The 24,745-nt window shown below is 42.5% G+C and overlaps 1 protein-coding gene across 1 annotated transcript in view; it reads right to left on the bottom strand.

Moving 5' to 3' along the window:
- Positions 1-3,551: 3,551 nt before the first annotated feature.
- Positions 3,552-24,745, bottom strand: part of WNK2 (WNK lysine deficient protein kinase 2) — a 171,354-nt gene continuing 150,160 nt past the window's right edge. The window contains exons 22-27 of the mRNA XM_044302397.1: positions 23,588-23,793; positions 23,038-23,256; positions 15,589-15,687; positions 9,889-9,933; positions 7,450-7,712; positions 3,552-3,875 (exon numbers count right to left, since the gene is read on the bottom strand). Of these exons, the coding sequence (XP_044158332.1) occupies positions 3,552-3,875; positions 7,450-7,712; positions 9,889-9,933; positions 15,589-15,687; positions 23,038-23,256; positions 23,588-23,793 (1,156 nt within the window). The remainder of the gene's footprint in view (positions 3,876-7,449; positions 7,713-9,888; positions 9,934-15,588; positions 15,688-23,037; positions 23,257-23,587; positions 23,794-24,745) is intronic.

Below are 24,745 nucleotides of genomic sequence, written 5' to 3'. Positions count from 1 at the left end.
ATAATCAATCTGCTCAGTTCCTCTTGCCATCATAGTGCCCAAGAAAGGACTACATGCTTGACGTAACAGGTGCTCTATAAATACTGGTTCTTAAAAGTTACATAATTGGATGACAATTTATACCCAATTGCTATCCTAAGGCCTCATGCACACTGCAGTTGTGCGGCCGTTTCGTGCATTGGGGACCGCAATTGTGGTCCCCAATGCACGGGCAACATCCATGCAGCGGGCCAGACCCTTTCAACTTGAATGGGTCCATGGTCTGTCCGCACCGCAAAAAAATATGACATGTCATTTGTTTTTGCGGTGCAGAAAAACTGAAAAAACACCATGTAAGCACTCCGTGGTGCTTCCAGTGTTTCGTGGCTCCATTCCGCTTCAAGTGAATGGGTCCGCATCTGTGATGCAGGGTGCACACTTCCACCCAACTGCCATGTGCATAAGGCCTAAGTAAGACAAACCAGCAGTAGATACACAATTTGAATTTGTAATGAAGTGAATTGATGGTAAAAATATTGGTCCAGGACCAAGGTAGACAAGGGAAAACACGAAGACAACTTCAGAATGTTTTCAAGCACAAAATGTTTATTTTGTATTATTTTACAATATTGAGGCATAGGTGCCACTGACCGTGTCAGCATACAGGAGAGAAGGGCAGTTTGTACAATCAGGCAAGAGCGACTTGGAAGGTACGATTCAGTGCAAGCATAGGGAAAAGAGTGCAGTACATACTTCCCATGTTTGCTCATGAAGCACAGACATGAATCTAAAAACAAATTTTCAAGTTGTTGAAGAGAACAGAAATCTCTCCCTTTCTTAAAAGGTTCTTGCCCTGCAGAATGGATCAATAGAAAATTCAATTCCAATAGAATTGATGTGTTTATAGTCAGGGATTACCAATAAAATGGACACATTTACAATGGTTGAAGACTCAGGGAGATACACTTCACAGCTTGACAGAATGAGGTGCCAGCGGAGAATCCAAAATAAAGAGCAGTGTATCCAGTTATAGTGTCTGACTACCTGATTTGAGGGTCAACCACTTGTCATAGTGAGCAGGCTGGAGTGATGCCAACAAGTTGTGTACAACAACCAGTATGAAATCCACCAAGTACATTGCAGACTACACAGGTCGTCTGGTGCACGTTACTAAAGTACAGTAGTACCAGTGGCCGTGGCTATCCTTACCCTGTTTTTAAACAGATCAAAGGCTGGACCTACCATTAGTTCTGGCAATGTCAACTGCATAAATATAGACTGTTCGCTATAGTAACTGTAGAGTCTATGCAAAGTTTCTGGTTAATGAAGTATTGCTGATGCCACATGTTATGAATCTGAAAAAGGAAAGCTCAAAACAGGAAAAAAAATAATGAAAAAATAAAATAAAATTACACACCAAAAAGGACATTATCAACTCCAGACAATCATATCCCAGAGGTTATTCTTAATTGGACTAGATTTGAAAATCAAAAGCAATATTCTTGGTGAAGAGGTAACCTCAATCTTATAACAAAAAGAAGCTATGGTGACGGGTGAGCAGAAGCTTTGCCAGCAAAGGCTACTTCCTTACCATAAAAGCTCTACTTGTTCAAGTGGAAAGGGCATATAACCGTAACCTCTCCCAAAGGGAGCAGCTGTGTGTGCGCTAATACTGAGAAGATTGTGACCGTGGGCAATGAATAACGTGCAAAGTAAATTAGGGTGACCAACCAAAAGTTATGAAAATAAAAAATGAATTGGGCATATTCCTAAAGGTTTCTAGCCAATTCTATGATAACATAGTGCAAGGCTAATCTAGACATCTAAACATGTACTGTGAAAGTGCATCAGTAACCCGAAATTGCAATGGATGTACCCATCTGGAAATGCATATTAGCATCAATAGGCATAAAGGGTTCGTAAATGGAATGTATTCATGTGAATAGCAGATCAGCCCATGAGATGATGACCAAAGATAATGTATGGGCAGATGTCTAATACCACTTTTTTATTACCATCTTAAAAAGGTTGTTAAAGCATAATAGCATATCACCTGTTCACAGGATAGGTGCTAAGTATTTGATTGGTGAGGGTCCGACTGCTGGGAGCCCCATTAGATCATGAGTGGGTTCTTGAGTGTGGCAGCAGTGTAGCATGTGTGTTGCTGCTCCATTCATCTTTATGGGGTTGCTGGAAAGAACCAAGCGCTGTGATCTCCTATCTCAGGCAGTCTGAAACAGGTGCCAAAGATTTGATCAGTGGGGGTCCAACTGCTGGGACCTCCACAGATCATGGGAATAGGGGTTCTACCCCAAGTGAATGAAGAGACAGTATGTGTGTGCTGCTGCTCCATTCATCTCTACGGGGCTGCTAGAAAAAAACCAAGCTCTGTAATCTCCTATCTCAGACAGTCTCAGAGACATGTGCTAAGTATTTGGTGGGGGTCCACCCACCGGGACCCTCCTAAATCAAGAGGGTTCTCGAGTGAATGGATCAACTGTCAAGTATGTGTGCTGCTTTTACATTCATCTCTATGGGACTGCCAGAGAAAGCCAAGTGCTGGAATCCCCAGCAGTCTTAGAGAGGACTCGAGTGGCAGTGCATGTGTATGACCATTGCCATTTTCGTATAGGGAAATCAGAGATTCCTATACTTGTGCTTTGTGGGGCTCCCGGTGGACAAACCCCTACTAATCAGATATGTATCCTGTGCATTGGCGATGACTTGTTATTGTGGGACAATCTTTTAGCAACCACTAAAAACCACATAATTTCAATTAATTCTTGAAACCTTGAGAATCTGCCCTCCTTTGTGCCAAAAACATCAAAAAAATTAATTCTGGCAAAAGAGTGAAATAATACAAAAAAAAGGGTACCGGATGCATTCTCCCAATGACAATGTAGCTCGGTTTGTACCTGGAAACATTTTATTTTGTAAACGTCATTTATCAATTTTCTAGATTAAAATAAAAAGCTACTGTATATATACGTTTACAGGTTTAAATTAAAAATAAAAATATATATAATTTATTTAAATTTATGAACTTGGAGAGGGTAGAGATATATAAAACACGGGTAAGGCCATAAGGAAAATAAAAGGTAGGTATGACTGGTACGTGCGGTAAAAGGAAAAAATGCCAACTAAATAATGGATGGAAAAAAAATGCTAGCATTGTTCTTTCAGTTTTTTCACACAGGTTTTCCCAGGTATACTGGAAATTACTCAAGGCACTAAACCTCCCTTAATTTTTAGTTCAAGTACTATACACTTCAGAATGTGTAAAATTATAAAGACACAGAATGTAGACCAAGCAGTAAGGGCAATGAGACACTATTCACATGACTTTCACAGTGATTGTGGAATGCAGAGTATGGTTGTGTGCAGGTAGATGTGGGTTTGGCCAGGACTCGCAGTCATACCATACTCCTCATCCATCTTACAGTGCTGAAGAGGACTGCTACTAATCATAAACCTTTACCCAGCACCGCTGGGGCGGGACATGAGAACACACAAGGCGTGGGCAGGCTCAGACAATTAAAATATAGACTTTCATATACAGGAAGGCCTCAAAGCTACGTGATCCTCATGTTGGAATGAGACTGCTTTATGGTAGGCTGCGGCATGGACATCGGGAATATCTGCATGCTGGCAGACTGAGTAATCAGCTGACTTCCAGCCATGGTGGGCATCGTAGCTCCAGCCCACTGTACTCCATACTTTGGCGTCGGGAAAACTCCTGCATACTGACAAAAGGGCATCATGTAAGGTGGTAATAAACCAGACTGTGATGCTTCAGAAAGGGCTGCGGGAATTGAGGAGGACATCAGTCCCATGGGGGCCGCACAAGTCAGGGGAGTTTTGTACTTTGTTGTTGTTTCCGATAAACCTTGACTTGCCTGAGGGGAGAGAGAGCAAATATTAAATGTCTGTAGGACATGCCTAAAAGGACTTCTGTCACGCCATCTGTGTTGGTCACATGTCCATATGTGTCTGCGTTGCTGAGAAAAATTATGTTTTAATATATGTAAATGAGCCTGTAGGAGCAACAGGGGCGTTGCCGTTTCTCGACAGCGCCAGGGGTGATGACATTTTTACTGCCTGGTACTGTCAAAGTGCAGAGGGCGAAGCAGTTGCAGAAAGAGCAGAATCTCTAGGTGTAACGGCAACCAGGGTTGCCAACCAGAATTTTTATTTTTCTGGACTTGTCCCTAAATCATGGACAGCCATATTTTTTACGGACATATTGAAGAACCATAATGAATGATAAAAATAAGTAATACCGTTCTATAGCTCACTATACTGATAACTTATTTGCCAGCCTTTAAAAGACCGTAAAATGCTGAAAACTACAACCAAAATACTGTAATCAATTACCACCAGCAAAAAAAAATAAAAAATTCTATCTTTTCTCATGGACACAGGACCTGACGACAACGCCTCCTCTGCTCCTAGAGGCTCATTTCCATATAGTAAAACAATATTTTTCTCAGTAATGCGGGCACATGAAAATGCAACCAACACAGATGTCTTCAGCTGCCAAGCGCACATGTAACAGGTCAGCCAGTGTCATAGGTACAAATCTGCTGACAGATGCCCTTTAAATGTTAATAAGCCTTCCATTTTATATATCACTGTCCAACAACATTCTGCTCAGATGAGGTCAGGTCATCAAAGGGTCTCCCTCCTCTGTTAGGACCATGCACTTTGGATATACAGTACAGACCAAAAGTTTGGACACACCTTCTTATTCAAAGAGTTTTCTTTATTTTCATGACGATGAAAATTGTAGATTCACACTGAAGGCATCAAAACTATGAATTAACACATGTGGAATTTTATACTTATCAAAAAGGTATGAAACAACTGAAAATATGTCATATTCTAGGTTTTTCAAAGTAGCCACCTTTTGCTTTGATTACTGCTTTGCACACTCTTGGCATTCTCTTGATGAGCTTCAAGAGTTAGTCACCTGAAATGGTTTTCACTTCACAGGTGTGCCCTGTCAGGTTTATTAAGTGTAATTTCTTGCCTTATAAATGGGGTTGGGACCATCAGTTGCGTTGTGGAGAAGTCAGGTGGATACATAGCTGATAGTCCTACTGAATAGACTGTTAGAATTTGTATTATGGCAAGAAAAAAGCAGCTAAGTAAAGAAAAACGAGTGGCCATCATTACTTTAAGAAATGAAGGTCAGTCAGTCTGAAAAATTGGGAAAACTTTGAAAGTGTCCCCAAGTGCAGTCACAAAAACCATCAAGCGCTACAAAGAAACTGGCTCACATGCGGACCGCCCCAGGAAAGGAAGACCAAGAGTCACCTCTGCTGCGGAGGATAAGTTCATCTGAGTCACCAGCCTCAGAAATCGCAGGTTAACAGCAGCTCAGATAAGAGACCAGGTCAATGCCACACAGAGTTCTAGCAGCAAACACATCTCTAGAACAACTGTTAAGAGGAGACTGTGTGAATCAGGCCTTCATGGTAGAATATCTGCTAGGAAACCACTGCTAAGGACAGGCAACAAGCAGAAGAGACTTGTTTGGGCTAAAGAACACAAGGAATGGACATTAGACCAGTGGAAATCTGTGCTCTGGTCTGATGAGTCCAAATTTGAGATCTTTGGTTCCAACCACCATGTCTTTGTGCGACGCAGAAAAGGTGAACGGATGGACTCTACATGCCTGGTTCCCACCGTGAAGCATGGAGGAGGTGTGATGGTGTGGGGGTGCTTTGCTGGTGACACTGGTGGGGATTTATTCAAAATTGAAGGCATACTGAACCAGCATGGCTACCACAGCATCTTGCAGCGGCATGCTATTCCATCCGGTTTGCGTTTAGTTGGACCATCATTTATTTTTCAACAGGACAATGACCCCAAACACACCTCCAGGCTGTGTAAGGGCTATTTGACCACGAAGGAGAGTGATGGGGTGCTGCGCCAGATGACCTGGCCTCCACAGTCACTGGACCTGAACCCAATCGAGATGGTTTGGGATGAGCTGGACCGCAGGTAAAGACAAAAGGGCCAACAAGTGCTAAGCATCTCTGGGAACTCCTTCAAGACTGTTGGAAGACCATTTCAGGTGACTACCTCTTGAAGCTCATCAAGAGAATGCCAAGAGTGTGCAAAGCAGTAATCAAAGCAAAAGGTGGCTACTTTGAAGAACCTAGAATATGACATATTTTCAGTTGTTTCATACTTTTTTGATAAGTATATAATTCCACATGTGTTATTTCATAGTTTTGATGCCTTCAGTGTGAATCTACAATTTTCATAGTCATGAAAATAAAGAAAACTCTTTGAAGGAGAAGGTGTGTCCAAACTTTTGGTCTGTACTGTAAGTGGCACTCTTTGGGGCCTTTAACACTTTTCAATCACGTGCACATTGTGTGTAATGAGAGTGAAAAAGTCATTACTAGATTTCACAGTGACCAAGTTTTTCATATATGAATTTGTGATCAAAGTTAAAAACACTGCCTTGTGCTGTTGCTATGTTATTCCTCCTTGAAAATGTAGGAATAAACATAACTGGATGTTACCATTCAGCTTGTCAATGGGGTATATCCCTGCACACTATGATGCTGTCCAATCAGGGTTAATAGTAAGTGATCAGATACACTATCTATTGGCAAGTGGAATGGTCATAAGTATTTCCAAACAATATAACAAAGGAATGGGGCAAAAACAGGTAAAAAAAAAAGTTAGGAAAAAAAGAAAAGAAGTGCTCTTATCCAAGACTACCAACCTGTGGTGGTGATCATACTTACTTGGTCCCCATTGCTCCACGGCCGGCTCTTCCTCTCCTACCTGAAAGAGGAGCAGATCTCCGCTATGGCCAGCAATAAGGTGCAGCGGTCACATGCCCCCCGCCAGTCAACAGGATGTTGATTTCAGTGCAGCTGGGAGATGAAGAGCCGGTCATGAATCAATGGATACTGAACCCAGCGGCAGGGACCAGGTAAGTATGGTCATCAGTGCGGGTCTGCCACTCTGGGTGGTCCGTTATGGTCTTGGCTAACCCCTTTAAATGTAAAAGTTAATAAAATCAATATAGAATGTGACTTTGTGTTGCTAGTTCTTTTCTCTATAAGAAAAAATAACTTTCTGTCCAAGTATTCAGGGAATCTGTCACCCCAGTTTTGGACCAGTCTCAATAATACATGAGTAGTACCGCAGATAGAGTCCAGATCACTATTCTTTATTTTCCTACTGCTGTTTAGTGCTCAGAGCTCTGTTGAAATACGTTGTCAGGACTGCCTTACAGGAGTCCTCTCCATTATGCTGGAACAGCACAGCAGTCCTGTGTATTTCAGTGCAGCTCTGAGCACTGACCGTGGGAAAACCGGGGGTAGTAGGAAAATAGTAAAAGTAGTGATCTGGACTCCATATTTGCAGTACTAACGATGTATTACTATAGATAATGATCTAAAATGGGGGCGACATATCCCCTTTAAAAGCAGAAAACTGACTTACTGAACTGGACTCCTCATTGCTGGATGTAGGCTTGTGCTCCAGGTCCAGCCATTGCTGGTACTGCTTCAGTTGGTTTAAGGATGGTTTCAATTGTGCTGCTCCAACAGTTTTGCTTGCCCATTCATCCACGAGCTTGTGAAGGTCTTCTGTGAACGTCCCCTTTTTGTTGTTACTATTGTTAGACTGAGCCTGGATTTGAGAAGCAGTCACAGGAGGGACAGACGACTGTTCGGGGCCTGCGGCAAGACTGCTCGTTGAGGATCCTGCACAAATACAGAAATAATCACTCAAGTCTTCTAAAAGATTCCTGCCCAACATCTGCAGAGTCCTATGTATTCTCATTCTGTTAAGACTCCAAATCTAGAGATGTAGGATACTATGGGGGTATTATAGACCAGAAGCCGATGCAGTCCAAGGCCTAAAAGTCATCTGGTTGTTCTTCTAGACCGGATCATAAAAGGAAGCAAAAATTTGTTACTGTGGGAAAATCAACAGAATCCACACAGTCTTCTACCCCTACATGATAGATTGGGGGACTTACAGGAAATCGTATTGATGGGGTTCTTCGGGCATTTTAGGTAATCCGTGGTTTTACCATCCTGTAGAAGTCAAATGGTTTAGTTAGTACTTACCTATCCCTCGCTCTGTCTATGCCATCTCCACTGCACACATACAGGCTGCGGGCTCTTCCGCTCGGGGTACCTACCAGATGTGTTCCTTTTTTTTCTGTTCAGCTGCATAATAGTAAAATGCAGCTGATCAGGAAGAGAAGGGCACAGCCCGTGCGAGTGCAGTGGAGACAGTGGCATCGGCAGAATGAGGGACAAGTAGGTACTAAATGAATGATCTTTCTTCCACAGGATAATACAAAAGACTGATTACCTAACCTGCCCGGAGAACATTTATAACCGTCATCGGTAAGGGCTCATCAACACAGCTGTATTGTTTGCAGACCTATTAAAAAATGTTTCCCAAGCCAGCAATTGTGATAAGATAATAAAATAATATAGACTCCCCTATTTTATCCCCTACCAGTGCCATGGCTGCATTCTTCCCCACTGGACTTTGTAGAAGTCATGTATTGTATACTACTGAGGCCAGTGACTGGCTGCAGCGGTATCCAGTGTATATGGGCAGGTCATCATAGCAGCTGTGAAAACAATGTCATGGCTGCAGCAGCTGCGAGACTAAATGTGGTAGTGGATGAAATAGTTGAATATTTATTCTTTTATGACAATTGGAGCACTGAGAGAGACTGTTTAAATAAGTTGAACAACCTCCGTAAAGGGTCATTGAGTTTAGAGAAAACTTTTTATATGTCAGAGACATATCAAAAGTTTCGATTGGTGTGGATGGAGTGCTGAGATCCCCACCAATTGCTCAAACAAGGAGAGAGAAGACCTCATCTATTGTGCTCACTCTCCTCACTGCAGGAGGTGGACTCAATAGAAGTTTATGGGTCCGTCTCGATTCTGTACCCTGCAGCGATGAGAGCAAACCCCATATGTGAGCAATGTCTTCTCGTTCTAGTGATCAGTGGGGATCACAGCATTCAGACCCCACTGATCAAAACTTCTGATGCGTCCTTATGACATAAAACGTTTTCTTATAACTCAGTGACCCTTTAAGGCTGTAACGAGCTGTAATAAAGGCACCAGTAGAGGTGCATGGGGTTATTTAAAGAGATGTATGAATCCTAAAACAGCAAAAAAAAAGGTTTTTTTTAATTAAATTACAACATGCTCCATCAGATGATATAGCGCATGCAATCCACTGGCCATGTACTAAAAAACTGTACGGGCTCTGTGTGCTGGTCCTGCTGTGTGCATGTGCACTAAGGATCCAAAAGGGTAGTATTTGGCAGTATGAAAGGGATGGGATATTCTTCGGGCTACAGACAACCAAAATGACTTGGTTGCTTTTGGTAGGTATAGGTAAGTAGGGTATAACAAACAAAATACTGCTGGATGTGCCTTCAAGGGTCATTTTATGTTGAAAAATGGTCATATAATAATAGGACATGGCCTCTAGCCACCGATCAATAGTTTTATGGTAAAAATCTAAAATACATTATGAGAATAGACCTCTCTTTACTGCCCTGACCACTCAAAAGGATATTCCGTAGAAAATAGCAAATGCAGAAAAATCCTCAGTTCAACCGGAATGAGAATACAGAGACCGAAGAACATTCAAGAAACTGATCACAAGACATAAGAAGAGCACAAACACAATGTACACAGCATGCAGATAATCACACCAGAGTTCATGGCGTGTGGATTATCCGAGAAATGCCCGATGAAATGTCTAAAAAGGCACAATGCTCAGAACAATTTTTCTCCTGCACTACTATATGTAAACAAGCTAGCAACAAGGATAAAACGTTTCCATGCTATGGGGGATGATGCCAAGAAACAAGAAAAAGAAAAACCAGATAGTTACTACTGCTGTGCTCTTTGCCTAGACATAGCCGTTTCAGAGTGGACCCTACAAGGCAAAACAGTACAAGACAGACGGTTAGGCACAACCAAATAGGCAACAGGCGGGTTGTATGTGGTTTACAAATTTTTGTCGGGAAAAGGGAGGCAGGCAAAAAACACAAAAAAAAGTACATAAAACACTACAACACAAACATCTGTGCAGCCAGCCCCTGAGCAGCCATAGTAAAGCATAGCATACAAAAAATGGTCAGCAGCAGACAAGGCATTCCATTCAGGTAACACAAGAATATATGATCTGTTGAACCAGAGAACAGCAAATGTGGGGATCGGAGCAGCGGCCAAACAGCAGCTGTGGGGGATCAGTAAGGTAAGTACATTGAAAATGTTGCCACTCGAATACCCCTTTAAGTAGCCCAATGTAATTGGACTCCATAATGGGGAGATATAAACACTTCAAATACTTGGAAGTGATTCTTATCTCACACTAGGATTTTTCTACTCTAAGATGATGTAGACCGTTACAGAAAACAGTAAGGACAGTCCTCACATTCTACTACAAAAATTTAGATCATCTACCTGTTCTCAAATCCACCAGGAACAACCAGAAGCCTCAGCACGTGCCAGTGTCTAGGGGGCCCTTTAGGACATTTATCGGGGACAACGCCCATTCCCAATCACTGTCCCGTGTAAAGCTACCGCCGATCACGCAACGTCAGTCTGCAACTTTCACGTGACGCCTAAAGTCATTGTTTGTCAGCAGCATGGATCTGCTACCGATATAGCAGGATCTGTATGGGGATGAATGATCGCGCCAGTGATCATTCAACCCCATACAAAGGGATGATTGTTCAAGTAAACTGATCTTTGCCCTGTGCATTGGCCTGTTTAAAGGACTAAGTATTAAAAGATACATACAGTCCCTAACCAATAACCACACAAACATGCTAGCCTAGGTTTCAATATTAAAACCAGTAAAACAAATTAATCATGATCTGCATTGATATTTATGTATCTTAAAAACTGATGGCAAGCAGCAGTCAATCTTGAAGCTAAACTAGAATTACCATATATATATATATTTTTTTTCTTAAAAGGGGTATTCTGGTATTCCCCTTATCATGAGTACTGGTGCCCCGTAGTCCTCAGAGCCCCCAAAATGAACAAAGCAGAAGGATGGGCAAGTGAACTGCCACTCCATTAATCTCTATAGCAGTTTTGCCAATAGTCAAACAGTACTCAGCTCTGTCCGGAACCCCAATAGAGATTAATGGAATGGTAGTTATGTTCGACCTGCCACTTCGTTCATCTCTGGTGGCTCCAAGGGCTACTGGATACCTGTACTCGTGATGGGCGGTAGTCCCAGAGGTATGACCTTGTGTTACCACCAATCCAACACTGTAGTTATCCCCTATCCTGTGGGTAGTCCATGACTTAACAACCAGAATACACTTTTAAAAAGGTTCCCAAACAATGGTACATGGGCTTAACTGAACAGTAGTTTTGAGACTACGATTGAAGAACAGACACCAGAAATTAAAGAAGCCAGAAGTCATATCCAGACAAATATTAACAAAATAAAAGCCCAGTTTAGTTTGCATCCACATATCGGGTTGCCAACCGCAATGAACTTTCTGGACAGTCCGTGGTCTGAAAAAAAATTGATGTGTCCACGATTTTTTGAGGCTGGTGGTAGTTGAATATATTTTGGTGGCAATTATCATTTTACAGCTCACAGCGAATGCGTTCTTAGCACCATATTGAGCTAAAGACTAAGTATTACCTGTCTATATCATTCGTTATGGTTTTTCAATTTGTCTGTAAAAAATATTGTCCGTCCTTGATTTTGGAATACGTTTTTCGGAAAAAGAAGAGTTCTGGTTGGCAACCCTGTTCACAAAGTTTTTTTCATTGGGGTTATAGGTCAGAATATGTGAATTTTTGCCAGACAGAACAGCATGGTAAACTGCGCTATTTTGTCCGGCAAAAATGCTAGAAAGGAAAACAGGTGAAACAGAGTCTAAAGATGAATCATTTGAACTCTGTTTAAACCATTAAAGTCTTTGCGGCATTCGTCTGAATACCATTTTTGTGTATTTAGAAGTTTACGTCATGTGGAGGGCTAAAGCACTACGTGAATGCAGCCTTAGGAGGGCAAAAGAATAAATAAAAAATACACTTGGGGAGATGTATCAAAACTGGTGCAATGAATAAGTAGACCAATGGGATTCCATCTCACATTTTCCAGAGACACTGTAAAATAAACCCGGACATCTGACTGGTTCCTGTAGGAGACTACTCTGCTTTTTCTTTGCACCAGTTTAAATGGAATTAAAGTATTAATATTTAACCCCTTCCCACCCTGCGTTGTACATTGCTTCAGGTATCTCTAACATGAAGCACCATAATAGTACCGCACTATAATGCAACACGTTCTCACTGCCAGGATCAGAAATAATTCTGATCCCAGCAATTTAACCCCACATATATTATATAGTCAATACTGAGGGCAACATCTGAGTTGTTAGAAAGAGGGAGGGGGCCTGTCCTCCGATCAGCACCCCACAAACACAACTGCAGGATGCCAAGTAGTTTCCATGACAGCTGGGGGCTTCTTAAGACCCCCAGGACTAATCTGTCAGTACCTCCTTTCCACCCTACCTATGGATGGTGGTAAAAATCCCTACACATTGTAATACAGGCATATTAGCAATATAGTACAAGTGATCACATGACTGCAGCAGGTTCAAGTCCCCTAAGGGGACTGAAAATGAATGTAAAAGTTTTTAAAAATGGATAAAAAAAATAAAGCCACACACAACTGGTATTGCTGCATTTGTAAATGTCCAAACTATTAAAACATCATGTTATTTGTCTCATGCGGTGAACATCATAAGTCCTCAAAGCTAAGATAGTCATTTTGTTCACCTTGCCTCCCAAAAAACATAAATGAATTATCGCAAGGTTGCATGAATTGCAAAATGTTTACAAAAAACTAAAAAACTACAGCTCAACTTACAAAAATGAGCCCTCACACAACTCCATTAGCCAAAAAAAAAAAAAAGTTACGGGCAACCGAATATGGTGACGTAAAGCAATTAAAAAAAAATATATATATAAAATCTTTCATTTTTAAAAAGTAGTAAAACATAACAACAACTGTATACTTTATCTCCACAATCACTGATCTGTATAATAAGAGTCAATATGTCAAGTTTACTGTGCTGTAAAAATGAAACCCTAATCTCAAAAATTAAAAAACACCCAAAATGACAGGGTATTTTCACAGTCACCCCAAAATGTTTTAAAAGCTATACAATATACACTTTAGATGTACCTTAAAATGGTGCCACTGAAAAGATACAACTCACCCTGTAAAAACAAGCCCTAGTTCAGGCACATCAACAGCAAAATAAATTAAAGTTATGGCTTCTCCAAGGAGGGGTTGAAAAACAGAAGTACCAAAGTAGGCTATGTCCTTAAAGGGTTTATCTGGGAGAATATTGAGTGACCTAGTCACATGATAGGTCATCAATATCAGATCGGTGGGGTCCGGCATATTGATTGCCTATCCGGAAGTCATTAATATTCTACTCCTGGAAAACCCCTTTAAAGTGGTAGTCCACAAATAAACAAAACAAAGAGAAAACTTGGTGTACAGTCACAAATAAGCAGCGGAACACAAGTTCAAATATTTATTTTTTAATTTCCCTCCACCCCAGGGGGACCTCTAAAGAGAACTATGCACTACGCACCTGCACCACTACCTCACTTGCTTCCAACACTGTGGGTCCCAGGCTCTCCTCAATGCACTTCTGTTCTCCACATGTAAAAACTTCCCGCATGGATTGGAGTCACATGTGCTGCGGCAGTCAATAACTGGCCTCAGAGGTGACATGTGCAAAAGCAGAACATCACTGCTGGGTCATGTGACACTTGAAGACACACATTAAAGCTGAGAGAGTGATTGGATGCATCGTGCTTGAAGTTTACATGCAGGGACCTGAAGTGCAGTGAAGAGACCCCAAGACTCATGGAGCCAAAACCGAGCAGCAGACAATAGGCATGTATAGTTCCCTTACAGGTCCCATTGGGTAGGTAGAATTAAAAAATAAATAAATAAATCATGGAAACCCAATTAAGGGGTTAATGGGCTATCAGATTTACAAAATGATGATTTTAGTCCACAACAAATGGACAAAAAGAAATATTTGCAGTGTTCTATATAAATAAAATTTTATAAATACATTAAAAGGACATGTAAAGATAACCACCATGAACATGTGCTAGCATTCCTAATGACCCCATCATCTGCCCTATAGCCCGCTATAGTTGCTCAGCCTTGGCTGTTCATCTATTTTGAGACAAGTCCTTCCTTTCTTTAGACACACTTTAGATGGCTGTAGGCCATTAGTAGCTGCCAGACTTCTCTTAGATTATATTATTCTCCACAAGAGCAAAAGGACATGGTAAAAATTCAACAGTCTGATCCATCTGCCCCTCCCGACAACTGCAGTTGGGGGGAGAGTTAGGAAGCCCTCAGACATTAGATGGTTGGCTGGTAAATCTTAAAAGAGAATCTGTCAGCAGTTTTATGCTGCTAGGTTCTAACAACTCTAGTGCATGCCAACGAGTCCTGATATTCATGGGCTCCCGGCTTTCTCCGATCCCTGCCATTGATTGAGTTTTTTTCCAACTGAATTAGCAGCAGGGGCAGAGAAAGCCAGGAGCTCATGAACATTCAGTACTCACGGGCAGGCACTGGAGCTGTTCAATACAAGATTTTAGCAAAACGGCTGAGTCTATTCAAGAAAGTGATGCAGCGTTTTACTAAGGGGATCTGTCACTAGTTTGTTGCTTTGAGTTAGGACCGTAAAACTAGTGACAGATTCCCTTTAAAGGGGTTTACAGAGATTTTTTTTAAACTAATGACCTATCCTTGCGATACCAAGCACAACTGCTGTATAATGTACGGCGCTATGCTTGGTGAGATGAGAGAAGGCTGGGGAGGTACTGTTAACGCTGGTACTTTCTTAAACAGCTGATCAGTGGGGGTCCTGGGTGTCAACCCAAACTGATCATGTACTGATGATCTTTCTAGAGGATAGGTCATCAGTTAAAATCACAAAAAAACTTTAAGATGACAGGCCATCATAACCATTTAAAAACAGAAAATTCAAAGACACCACATCAATAAAACACAAGAAAATGTATATATACTAAACAAACACAAGTGTACGCGTTGCTGCCTGGCTGCTCAGACTGTTAGCTCCTGCCCAGACATTAGATAAAAGCTGCGCACACAAAAGCAATCAAATGATAGGTAGTTAAATCAAAGAATGGCAGCATCTACACGTCACAAAGGAAGAGAAGATACCAGTCTTGGACAATGATACTCAACCTATGGCACAGAAACCCTGGACAAACCATCTCCCTTACAACTTATTTTTATAGTTTATTGGAGGGAAATTGCTTACTTCATACTTTGGGTATTTAGGTAAAAAAAAAGAACTAATTAAGTTTATTTCACCTTTTCAAAGAACCTACTTTGGACAAAGGTTGGGTACCACAGCCTGAAGAATGGATTAGCAGTCAGAAGAAAAAGGTGGTTGGGGGGTGGAGGGGGGGAAATTGGTAAAAGAAAAAAAGAGGTCGCAGAAGGGAAGAGATGAGGTGCATTAAATAGAAAAGAACAAATACAAACAGATGGATAAAGACACAGGTCCACTGAGGAATCGGGTACGAGGTTTGCTACTAGACTTATAGGTCACTCTCTCAGACGTTTGGTGGTAAACCGTCCAGCCTGCAAATGAATATAGAGGGAAGAAAACAGAGACACTGGTAAACTATGATTAGATATAGACGTGTGGCCAGAAGTCAAAGCAGCTTTGTAATAGAAGAGAAACTCTTTACTTCTTAACAGATGATTGGTGGTTGCCCCTTTACAAACAGGAATACAATACACGGCTAGGAAACCTGGGTTCACTTCTACTTTAGGAGCTGTCCTTTTATACGTGCATTCAACCGATCACCAGTATATGCAATGTTTCACTTGAGCTATTGTGTATTTTGTGAACAGCTTCAAAGACTAAGGCTTTATTCAAACTGTGAGTGACGTACACAACTGGACAAAACTTTTGGTACTCTTCCCGTTAAAGAAAGAAAAACCCATAATGGTCACTGAAATTACCTGAAAGTGACAAAAGTAATAGTAACTAAAAATTGACCGAAATCTGCTAATGAAAATCAGACATTTTGTGGTTTAACAAATAATTTATAAAACTAATGAAACTGTCCGGAACAAAAAAAGATGGTACCCTTAACTTACTGTTTTGTTGCATAACCTCTTGAGGCAATCACTGCAATCAAGCGATTTCTCTAACGCTCAATAAGACTTCGTCTGTCCACAGGTATTTTGACCCACTCCTCATGTGCAAACTGCTCCAGCTGTCTCAGGTTTGAAGGGTGCCTTCTTTAGACTGTACTTTTGAGCTCCTTCCACAGATGTTGAAAAGGATTTAGATCAGTGCTCACAGAAGGCCACTTTAGAATAGTCCAGTGCTTTGCTACTACTCATTCTTTGATGTTTTAGGCTACTTTCACACTAACGTTAATATTTTCCGGTATTGAGATCCGTCATAGGGTCTCAATACCGGAAAAAAAACGCATCCGTTTTGTCCCTATTCATTGTCAATGTGGACAAAACGTAACTGAACAGAACGGAGTGCACCAAAATGCTGCAGTTTGCTTTCCATCCTGGGATGCGGAGCAAGACGGATCAGTCATGACCCACAATGCAAGTCAATGGGACATTTTATTTTAGGATGGGTGTGTGTTTTTATAGATTGTCATCTGTCTCTGTGTCGGATTTAACTGAAGAACGCTCTAGCAGAGGGTACTTGGGTTGAATCAGGACCAGTGGTAAAACAGTCAGTATGAAAACCTTCTCATGGGCTTGGAGACGTGTTCTCGGTGTGTGGGGGGGGGCGTTTGCCGGTTTGTGAGCAGTAACTGCAATGCAATGTCTATAGACATTAGAGAAGTGAAGTCTGCATAACGAGAGATACATATTATACATCTGCTGCGGCTTCGCTATCCCTTTCTGGATACATATCTGCTTTTAAGACATGCATATCTGCCTTGTCGGTATACTCGTACCAGTATACTGACAATAGCCGTAGCAATGTCTCGCAGATAGTCTCAAACCTATATGAACCAGTAGAATGATCTTCACTAGATACTGGTCACTTTGAGCAGTATTGAATGGGATCCATGCTGACAGTGATGGGGGATGGGCGGCCACCTGGCTGATCAGACAATGGACATGACTCATCCTTCCTTATACAGGGATGGGGTGTGTGCATTGCACTGTCCAGCCACGTTGATGCCCTCCCATGTCCTTTGACAAGTCTCATCTTCCTGTGTCATCACTTCCTGTATCCTTGTTACATGAAGTAAGTGGTCGGGTGAGTGGCTTGCCCCTTTCTATTGTTACTGTGACTAAATAAAAGGTGAGCAGACTGTGGAGGAGGGGCAGTTGCTCAGAAGAACAAGATGGTAACACCTTTGTCTGACTGCGGTTGAGAGATTTTTACCTTTCCTTACACAAAGCCTGATGCAAGCGAATTTCTAATAATATTTCTACAACAGGTCCGATCCATTTTATCTGACAATAGAAAACGGATCCGTCTCCTATTGACTTTCAATAAAGTTCATGACGGATACGTCTTGGCAATGTTAAAGATAATACAACCAGATCCCTTCATAACTGATGCAGATGGTTGTATTATCAGTAATGGAAGAGTTTCTACTGAACCCAGCAAAACACTAGTGTGAAAGTATCCTTAGCTGTGTGTTTTGGGTCATGTTGGAGGACCTAGGAACTGCAACTGAGGCCAAGCTGACACTGGGCAGCATATTTTGCTCCAGAATGCCTTGCTAGTCTTGAGATTTCATTGTACCCTGCACAAATTCAAGACACCCTGTGTCTGAAGCAACCCCAAAACATAACCAAGCCTCCTCCATGTTTCACAGTACTTAAAATGCTCCTATCTTTGAATGCTACATTGACTTGACAAAAAGATTCAGTTTTGTTTCATCTATCCAAAGGCCATTCTCCCAGAAGCTTTGTGGCTTGTCAATATGCATTTTGGCAAATTCCAGTGTTGCTCTTTTATAAAGGTGCTTTCAACAGTGGTTTCTGCCTCAGTTGCCTTCCATTAAGGCCTCATGCACACGACAGTTGTTTCATTCCGTGTCAGTTGTTCAGTTTTTCAGGATTTTCTGCGGACCCATTGGCTTTCAATGGGTCAGTTGAAAACTCTGCTAATGCATAGTTTGTCATCCGCGTCCGTGATCCGTGGTTCCAGTCCGTCAAAAAAATAGAACCTGTCCTATTTTTTTTCACGGAAAATGGTATGTGGACCCATTCAAGTCAATGGGTCCGTGAAAAAACATGGAGGCACACAAGATTGTCGTCCGCGTCCATTTTCTTCCCATCATTTGCATGGAAAACTTGACAGACTTTTTTTTTTACTTTCCTTCATGTCTGGTGATCCTCCAAAAATAAAGGAAGACACACGGAAACAAAAACGGATCACGGAACAACGGAACCCCATTTTGCGGAACGGAACACAACAACGGTCGTGTGCATGAGGCCTAAGGCTGTTTTTTTTTTGCGTTCCGTATACAGAACCATTCATTTCAATGGTTCCGCAAAAAAACCTGAATGTACTCCATCTGTATTCCGCTTTTCGTATTTCCATTTCTCCGTTCCGTTGAAAGATAGAACAGGTCCTATTATTGCCCGCAAATCACATTCCGTGGCTCCATTCAAGTCAATGGGTCCGCAAAAAAAAAACGGAACACATACGGAAATGCATCCGTATGTCTTCCGTATCAGTTTCGTTTTTCCGGATCCATCTATTGAAAAGGTTATGCCCAGTCCAATTTTTTCTATGTAATTACTGTATACGCCATACGGAAAAACGGAACAGAAACACAACATACAAAAAACTGAAGGGATCCGTGAAAAATGGACCGCAAAACACTGAAAAAGCCATACGGTCGTGTGAAAGAGGCCTAAGACAGCGATGGATGGTGCGATCCAACACTGATGTACCTTGATCTTGGCGTTCACATATCTCTGGAAGATGTTCTGGGCTCTTTTTGGTTACAATTTGTATTATCCGCCTCTTCAATTTGTCGTCAATTTTCCTCCTGCGGCCATGTCCAGGGAGGTTGGCTACAGTCCTGTAAACCTTAAACTTCTGAATAATATGTGCAACTGTACAAATAGGGCCCTCAGGTTATTTGGAGATGGTCTTAGAGCCTTTACCTTTAACATGCTTGTGTACAATTTTCTTTCTCATCTCCTGAGACAACTCTCCTTCGCTTTTTTTGGTTCATGTTCAGTGTGGTACACGCCATGATACCCAACAGTGACTACTTTTAAACCTTTAAATAGGCAGACTGAGTAACTACCAGCTGGAGAACACCTGTGATGCTAATTACCCCTTAGTTTAACATGTCCCTATAGTTAAATTCTTTTATTACTTTTGTCAGTTTCAAGTTATTTCAGTGATCATTGTGGGTTTTTCTTTCTTTAAGGGAAAGGTACCAAACTATTTTGTCCACATTTGTACACATCAGGAAACGCTCCTAATACATAAATGAATGAATGCCTCTGAATAACACTTCATGCCATTCAGCTGCATAACCTCTATTGTAAGAAATAAAATGTACATTTTTTGTGGTACAGCAGGCTGCACTTTCTATCCAGCATAGTGGATGCACAAGGATACTTTTTGGCATCCATCTGGTCCATAGCACTCTCCAGACATGCTCAGCTTAGCCATCAGAGCATTCAAGTGTAAACAGACTGGTATCAAACTGGTACTTAGAGGATCCGTCAGCATGATTAACTCTATTAAACCAAGCATACTTCCTGGTAGGGCTCATGATGCTGATTAAAGCTATACCTTTCTTTTATCGCTATGATAAACAGCTGCCGAGATATTTGCATTTTTATTCATGTGCACATGAGCAAGTTGGAGCACCAGTGGGCCAGGCTGAATCCTTGGAGCGCTACTTTTGTAATACCACTTGTGCGCTGCACACTCCCCCCTCCGCTTGACTGACAGGGCCTTGACATTAAACAATATTGACTGTCAAAATGTCTTCAGTAGTCGTGTTTCCACCACCTGTAATACACACTGCACAGTACATCGTGTCCTGCAGGGGCGCTGCTAGGGTCTCAAAGGATCCAGGGCACAAGCCCCAATAAATATGGCCAGATTCTCTAAGGCTACTTTCACACTTGGGGTAGCTTTCTCCTGCAGGCTGTCTCGGCAGGGTAACAGCCTGCCAGATGCGTGATACCGCTAGTGCACCGTGCTGCCGGAAGCCTGCCATTCAAACATGCCAAGAGGCGGCTGGAATAAAACTGCAGCATGCTGTCGTTTTTTTCAGCCCACCTCAGCATGTTTGCCGTCCTCCCCAGAAAGTCAACCCTCCCACAACACTGCATTTTGCTGTACTTGCTATACAGTAGAACATACAGTACCTCTCACATCCAGGGCCTCCCAGGTGAGGTCTCCTCTGATGTAGATCTTCTCTGTCATCATCTTCTCCACTCGGTCCAGACAACTTCTATCAGCCGCCTCGTCTCTGCAGAGTGTGACACACAGACATCTTAGCTTCCTCACTTTTCTATCATCCACCAACCTGGAGTCCCCACAGTGTTCTCGTGCTGCTCGCTGTGCTCCCCAATACCCCTAAATACTATCCTGAAGAAAAATGAGTGCTGTACAGATAGCAGCCGTGCCCCCCCCCCCATAGTAATACTTCTCGTAGTCCCACCAATAGTAATTCCCTTCTAGAATGCCCTCCTTAGTAATAATGCCCCCTACAGTGCCCCCAACAGTGATAATACTCCCCAAGAGTGCCTCTATTAGTAGAAGAGCAATCCAGTAATAATGCCCTCACAGACCCCTCAGTACTAATGAGGCCCCCCATAGTGCGCTTTGCAGAAATAAGGCGGATCTATAAGACCCTCCTTTAGAGCCCCCAGTAGTAATAAGAACGCCTATAATGTCCCCTGGATTTAAAATGCCCCTACAGTGCGCCGAGTATTTATACTGCCCCCTCCTGTTATTATGCTCACCCTGAAGTGCCCCCTGTAGTTATATTCCTCCTCTTAGTGTCCTTACAAATTTCTCAGCTCCTCCACCATACTGTCCCATGCAAAGAACATCCCTCTGTCTACAGCCCCCTCCAATATACAGTCCCATGTAAATACCATCCCTTTGTCTACAGCCACCTCCAAATTACAGTCCCATGTAAATATCAGCCCCTGCCCAGTCTCCTCCAACATACAGTCCCATGTAAATAACATCATTCCCTCCCCCAGCCACCATAAATCTATTGTCCCATTTAAACATCACTCCCTCCCACAGCTGCCTTCAACATACAGTCCCATGTAAATAACATCACTCCCTCCCCAGCCACCTCCAATATACAGCCCCATGTAAATAACATCACTTCTGAACATTTATTCTCATGATCACATCCCTCCCTTCAGCCCTAACATACAGTCCCAGTTAAATAACCACAACTCCCAGCATTGCTCTGCCTCTCCCTTCACTTACCTCTCCTCATATACAGACACCACCACAGCTTCTCCTCTTCACTGCCGTCCTCTCCTGCACTGGTCGCATGATGGTGACATCATCGCAGGTCCTTCTCAACCCCTGCCTTCTGCACTGATCACATGATCTGTGATGTCATCACAGGTCCTTCAGATCTTGCAGTGCGTTAGATTCAATTGTATTGCTGTCCTGAGGACAGCAATACAGTTGTATCTGCCTGGCAGGTAGTATATTTGGGGCCTGGGACAAAACATCAGGGGCCCAGGCCCCAAATGTTTTAGCCTAGCAATGCCCCTGGTGTCCCGTAACAGCCGATGACTGGATGAGCAGGCATGTCCTGGCATTTCAAGCCTAGGTCCCCACTACAATCGGGGTAGTGAACAGCAGTGGGGACCGAATGAGCCTCGAAAACATAGTGACAGGGAGGGAGGAGAATTGGTGAGGGAAAGCATGGCTTTTTTTTTTTTTTTTAACCTACAATACTGTGCAAAAGTTTTAAGCATATGTGGAAAAAATTATGCAAAGTAAGAATGTTTTCAAATATAGAAGTGTTAATAGTTCAAATTTGTAATTATTCTGCAGTAGAACTACAACCTCAAGCATGGTTTTCCAAGACTTTTATACGGATGACCTATCCTCAAGATAGATGATCAGTATCTAATTGGTGGGGGTCCGACATCCAGGAACCCCCACCGATCACTTCTCACCAAGTACAGCACCGTCCATGATAAAGTGGCTGTGCTTGGTAGGGCAGCTCAGCCCCATTCACTTCAATGAGGCGGAGCTGCGCCTAGGCCATGTGACCGATAAATGTGACTGCAAGACGACAGCGGGCCACTACGAGTAGCAGTGCCTTCTCAAACAGTTGATTGTCAGGGGTCCTGGGTGTCAACCCCCACCAATCAGATACCGATTGCCTATCCAGAGGAAAATCCCTTTAAAGATCTTTTACATCAGGCAGCAACGTGGTCAGTAAATACCGTGGCATGAGCTCCACTTCTATAACGTTGGGTGAAGGCAGCACACATTCAGCTACTCTCATGTATGTAATGGCCAAATAGTATTGACCCAAATCTCTGATAATACAAAAGGTATCATCTTTCAAAAGGTACATAGGTATGGTGAAGGTCCATGCATTTTCTAAAGGACAGGCTGATAAAGTAGACGTGCCCATTACAATCCATGGGGATCAGAAAAGGTGTAGCATCTTACCATCCTTCCCTACACACAACATAAATCTAGTATCAGCAAAGCAAATCCAGCATGTGGTACTCCCCTACAGGTTTAAAAATGAGAATTTTGCAAACACTGCACAGAAGTGTACCTGAATAGATTGGATTTCACAGTGTTTGTCTGGAGCCAAGTTCTAGAAACCCTGCAGTACAGCAGCAAAGCCACGTGCAGAAACCCTGTCGCCTTACTAAGCAGCCTCCTACAGGTCAGCCTAAGATCCTGCACTGGCAATGAAACTAGCACAGAAGGAACATCCCGCAATGATAGATCACCTTGTCCGCCGCTGCCATGCATATCAACACCATCCCGGGCAACCCCAGAACAGATATTATCTGAGGACACTGTCACTTTCACTGAGCAAGGCTGCTGTGTCTGAACGGCCTGACCCGGAGATGCCTTCAGGGAGGAACCTGCAAGACGGGTCTTTGGGTCCAGGTGGGACTTCAATGGATCCTTGGAAGGAGATCCATTACAATCTGTAGTTATATCACCTGCAACACAAATAAAAGTAGAAAGAAAACACCAGGGTTGCCAACCCAGAAAACTAGCGTTTTAAAAAATTTACTGACAATATATTTTCGTAACTGTAAAATATATTAAGAAATGTAGAGTTAGAAGCACCCAGAATAATGAGCTTCACATACACTGCTTAAAAATTAGACTAATATTTTTATATATTTATTTTTTTCTCCTCCACTGACATGTTTTCTTAATCATCAGTAAATTTTCTGAAGGTTGACAATGGTGGTGTGAACATAGCCTAAAAAGCAACTTAAAAACAACCGCATGCCACTACACATATAAGAAAACTATTTAACATACTTGTACCGTTTTTCAGTTGCTGAACCAACGGATTGAGCAGCTTCCCACTTTTCAGCTTGTTTTTGCTGATTCTCCGCCGGCGGCCACTTGGTGGCGCTGCATGAAGGAATCCCACATTAGGGGGCAGAGGTTTACCCAGCCTGATGTAAAGGGTTTCTATCTCTTTCCTCTGCTGCACTTGCAACTCAGAAATTTCTTTCATGTGCCTTATGGGAGAAGAAAAAGAAATGGTAGAAAACATGACAATCCAAGTAATGTACCTCTATATATTGGAAGTTGCAGGAGAATAGAGAAGAGGCATAGCCTGAAGATTTACAACGGCACTTGTGATCAGAATTATATTAATAAAACTTCGTGGCACTCTGCCGTCTGCTTGCTGCTGGAAGTCTGGTTCCCACCCTGTCTTAAAGTAATGATAAATACTGCCTAAACCTGTTCTGATCAGGTCCAACTGACAAGTGCAGCAGAACTTTATGCACTTTAGAGCAATCCCATTTCTGCCTAAACCCTTTTCAATGACCCTTGGGCCATTTTTCCACTGCTTCATTTGCTAAAAGTTTTTCCTTTAGAGGGTAGAGTCCTGACCACGTTTTCACCACTAGTTAAAGAGGAGATAATCCCAACTAAGACTGTGCCCCCTCTTGCCCTGGGCCTCATAGCAGTCGCATGGTCTGCCACTATGGTAGTTACGTCCCTGCCTGTCTCCATGAAAATGCAGTGCATAGGCCATCAATATCAGATTGGCAGGGGTCCGACTCCCAGCCCCCCCCCCCCCCCCCCCGATCAGCTGTTTGAGGAGGTAGCGGCGGTCGTGCAAGAGCTGTCTTATCTCAAATGAGCAGTTGTAATTACATTGCGCCATCTCTACAAGCTAGACGACCCACAGGTAATTTTAAAGAGGAAGCAGTTCTCACATAAGCGCCGCTACCTCAAAAAGCTGATCGTCGGTGGTCCCAGGAGTCAGACCCCCACCGATCTGATATTGAGGACCTATCCTGATGAAAAGTCAATATCTGTACACTGCACAGCCCCTTTAACGCCATGAGAGTCCCTCACAAATTACAGGTGATCACAGGTGGTCTCAGCAAAAGAACATCAAAAATGAAATGTCTGTGAAGGTTCTCATTTATCCAGGTCATGGTATATCTGTAAAGAATA

Source organism: Bufo gargarizans, chromosome 7, assembly GCF_014858855.1.
Source record: "Bufo gargarizans isolate SCDJY-AF-19 chromosome 7, ASM1485885v1, whole genome shotgun sequence".
Classification (NCBI taxonomy): domain Eukaryota; kingdom Metazoa; phylum Chordata; class Amphibia; order Anura; family Bufonidae; genus Bufo; species Bufo gargarizans.
This window is presented reverse-complemented; position numbering and strand designations above follow the sequence as displayed.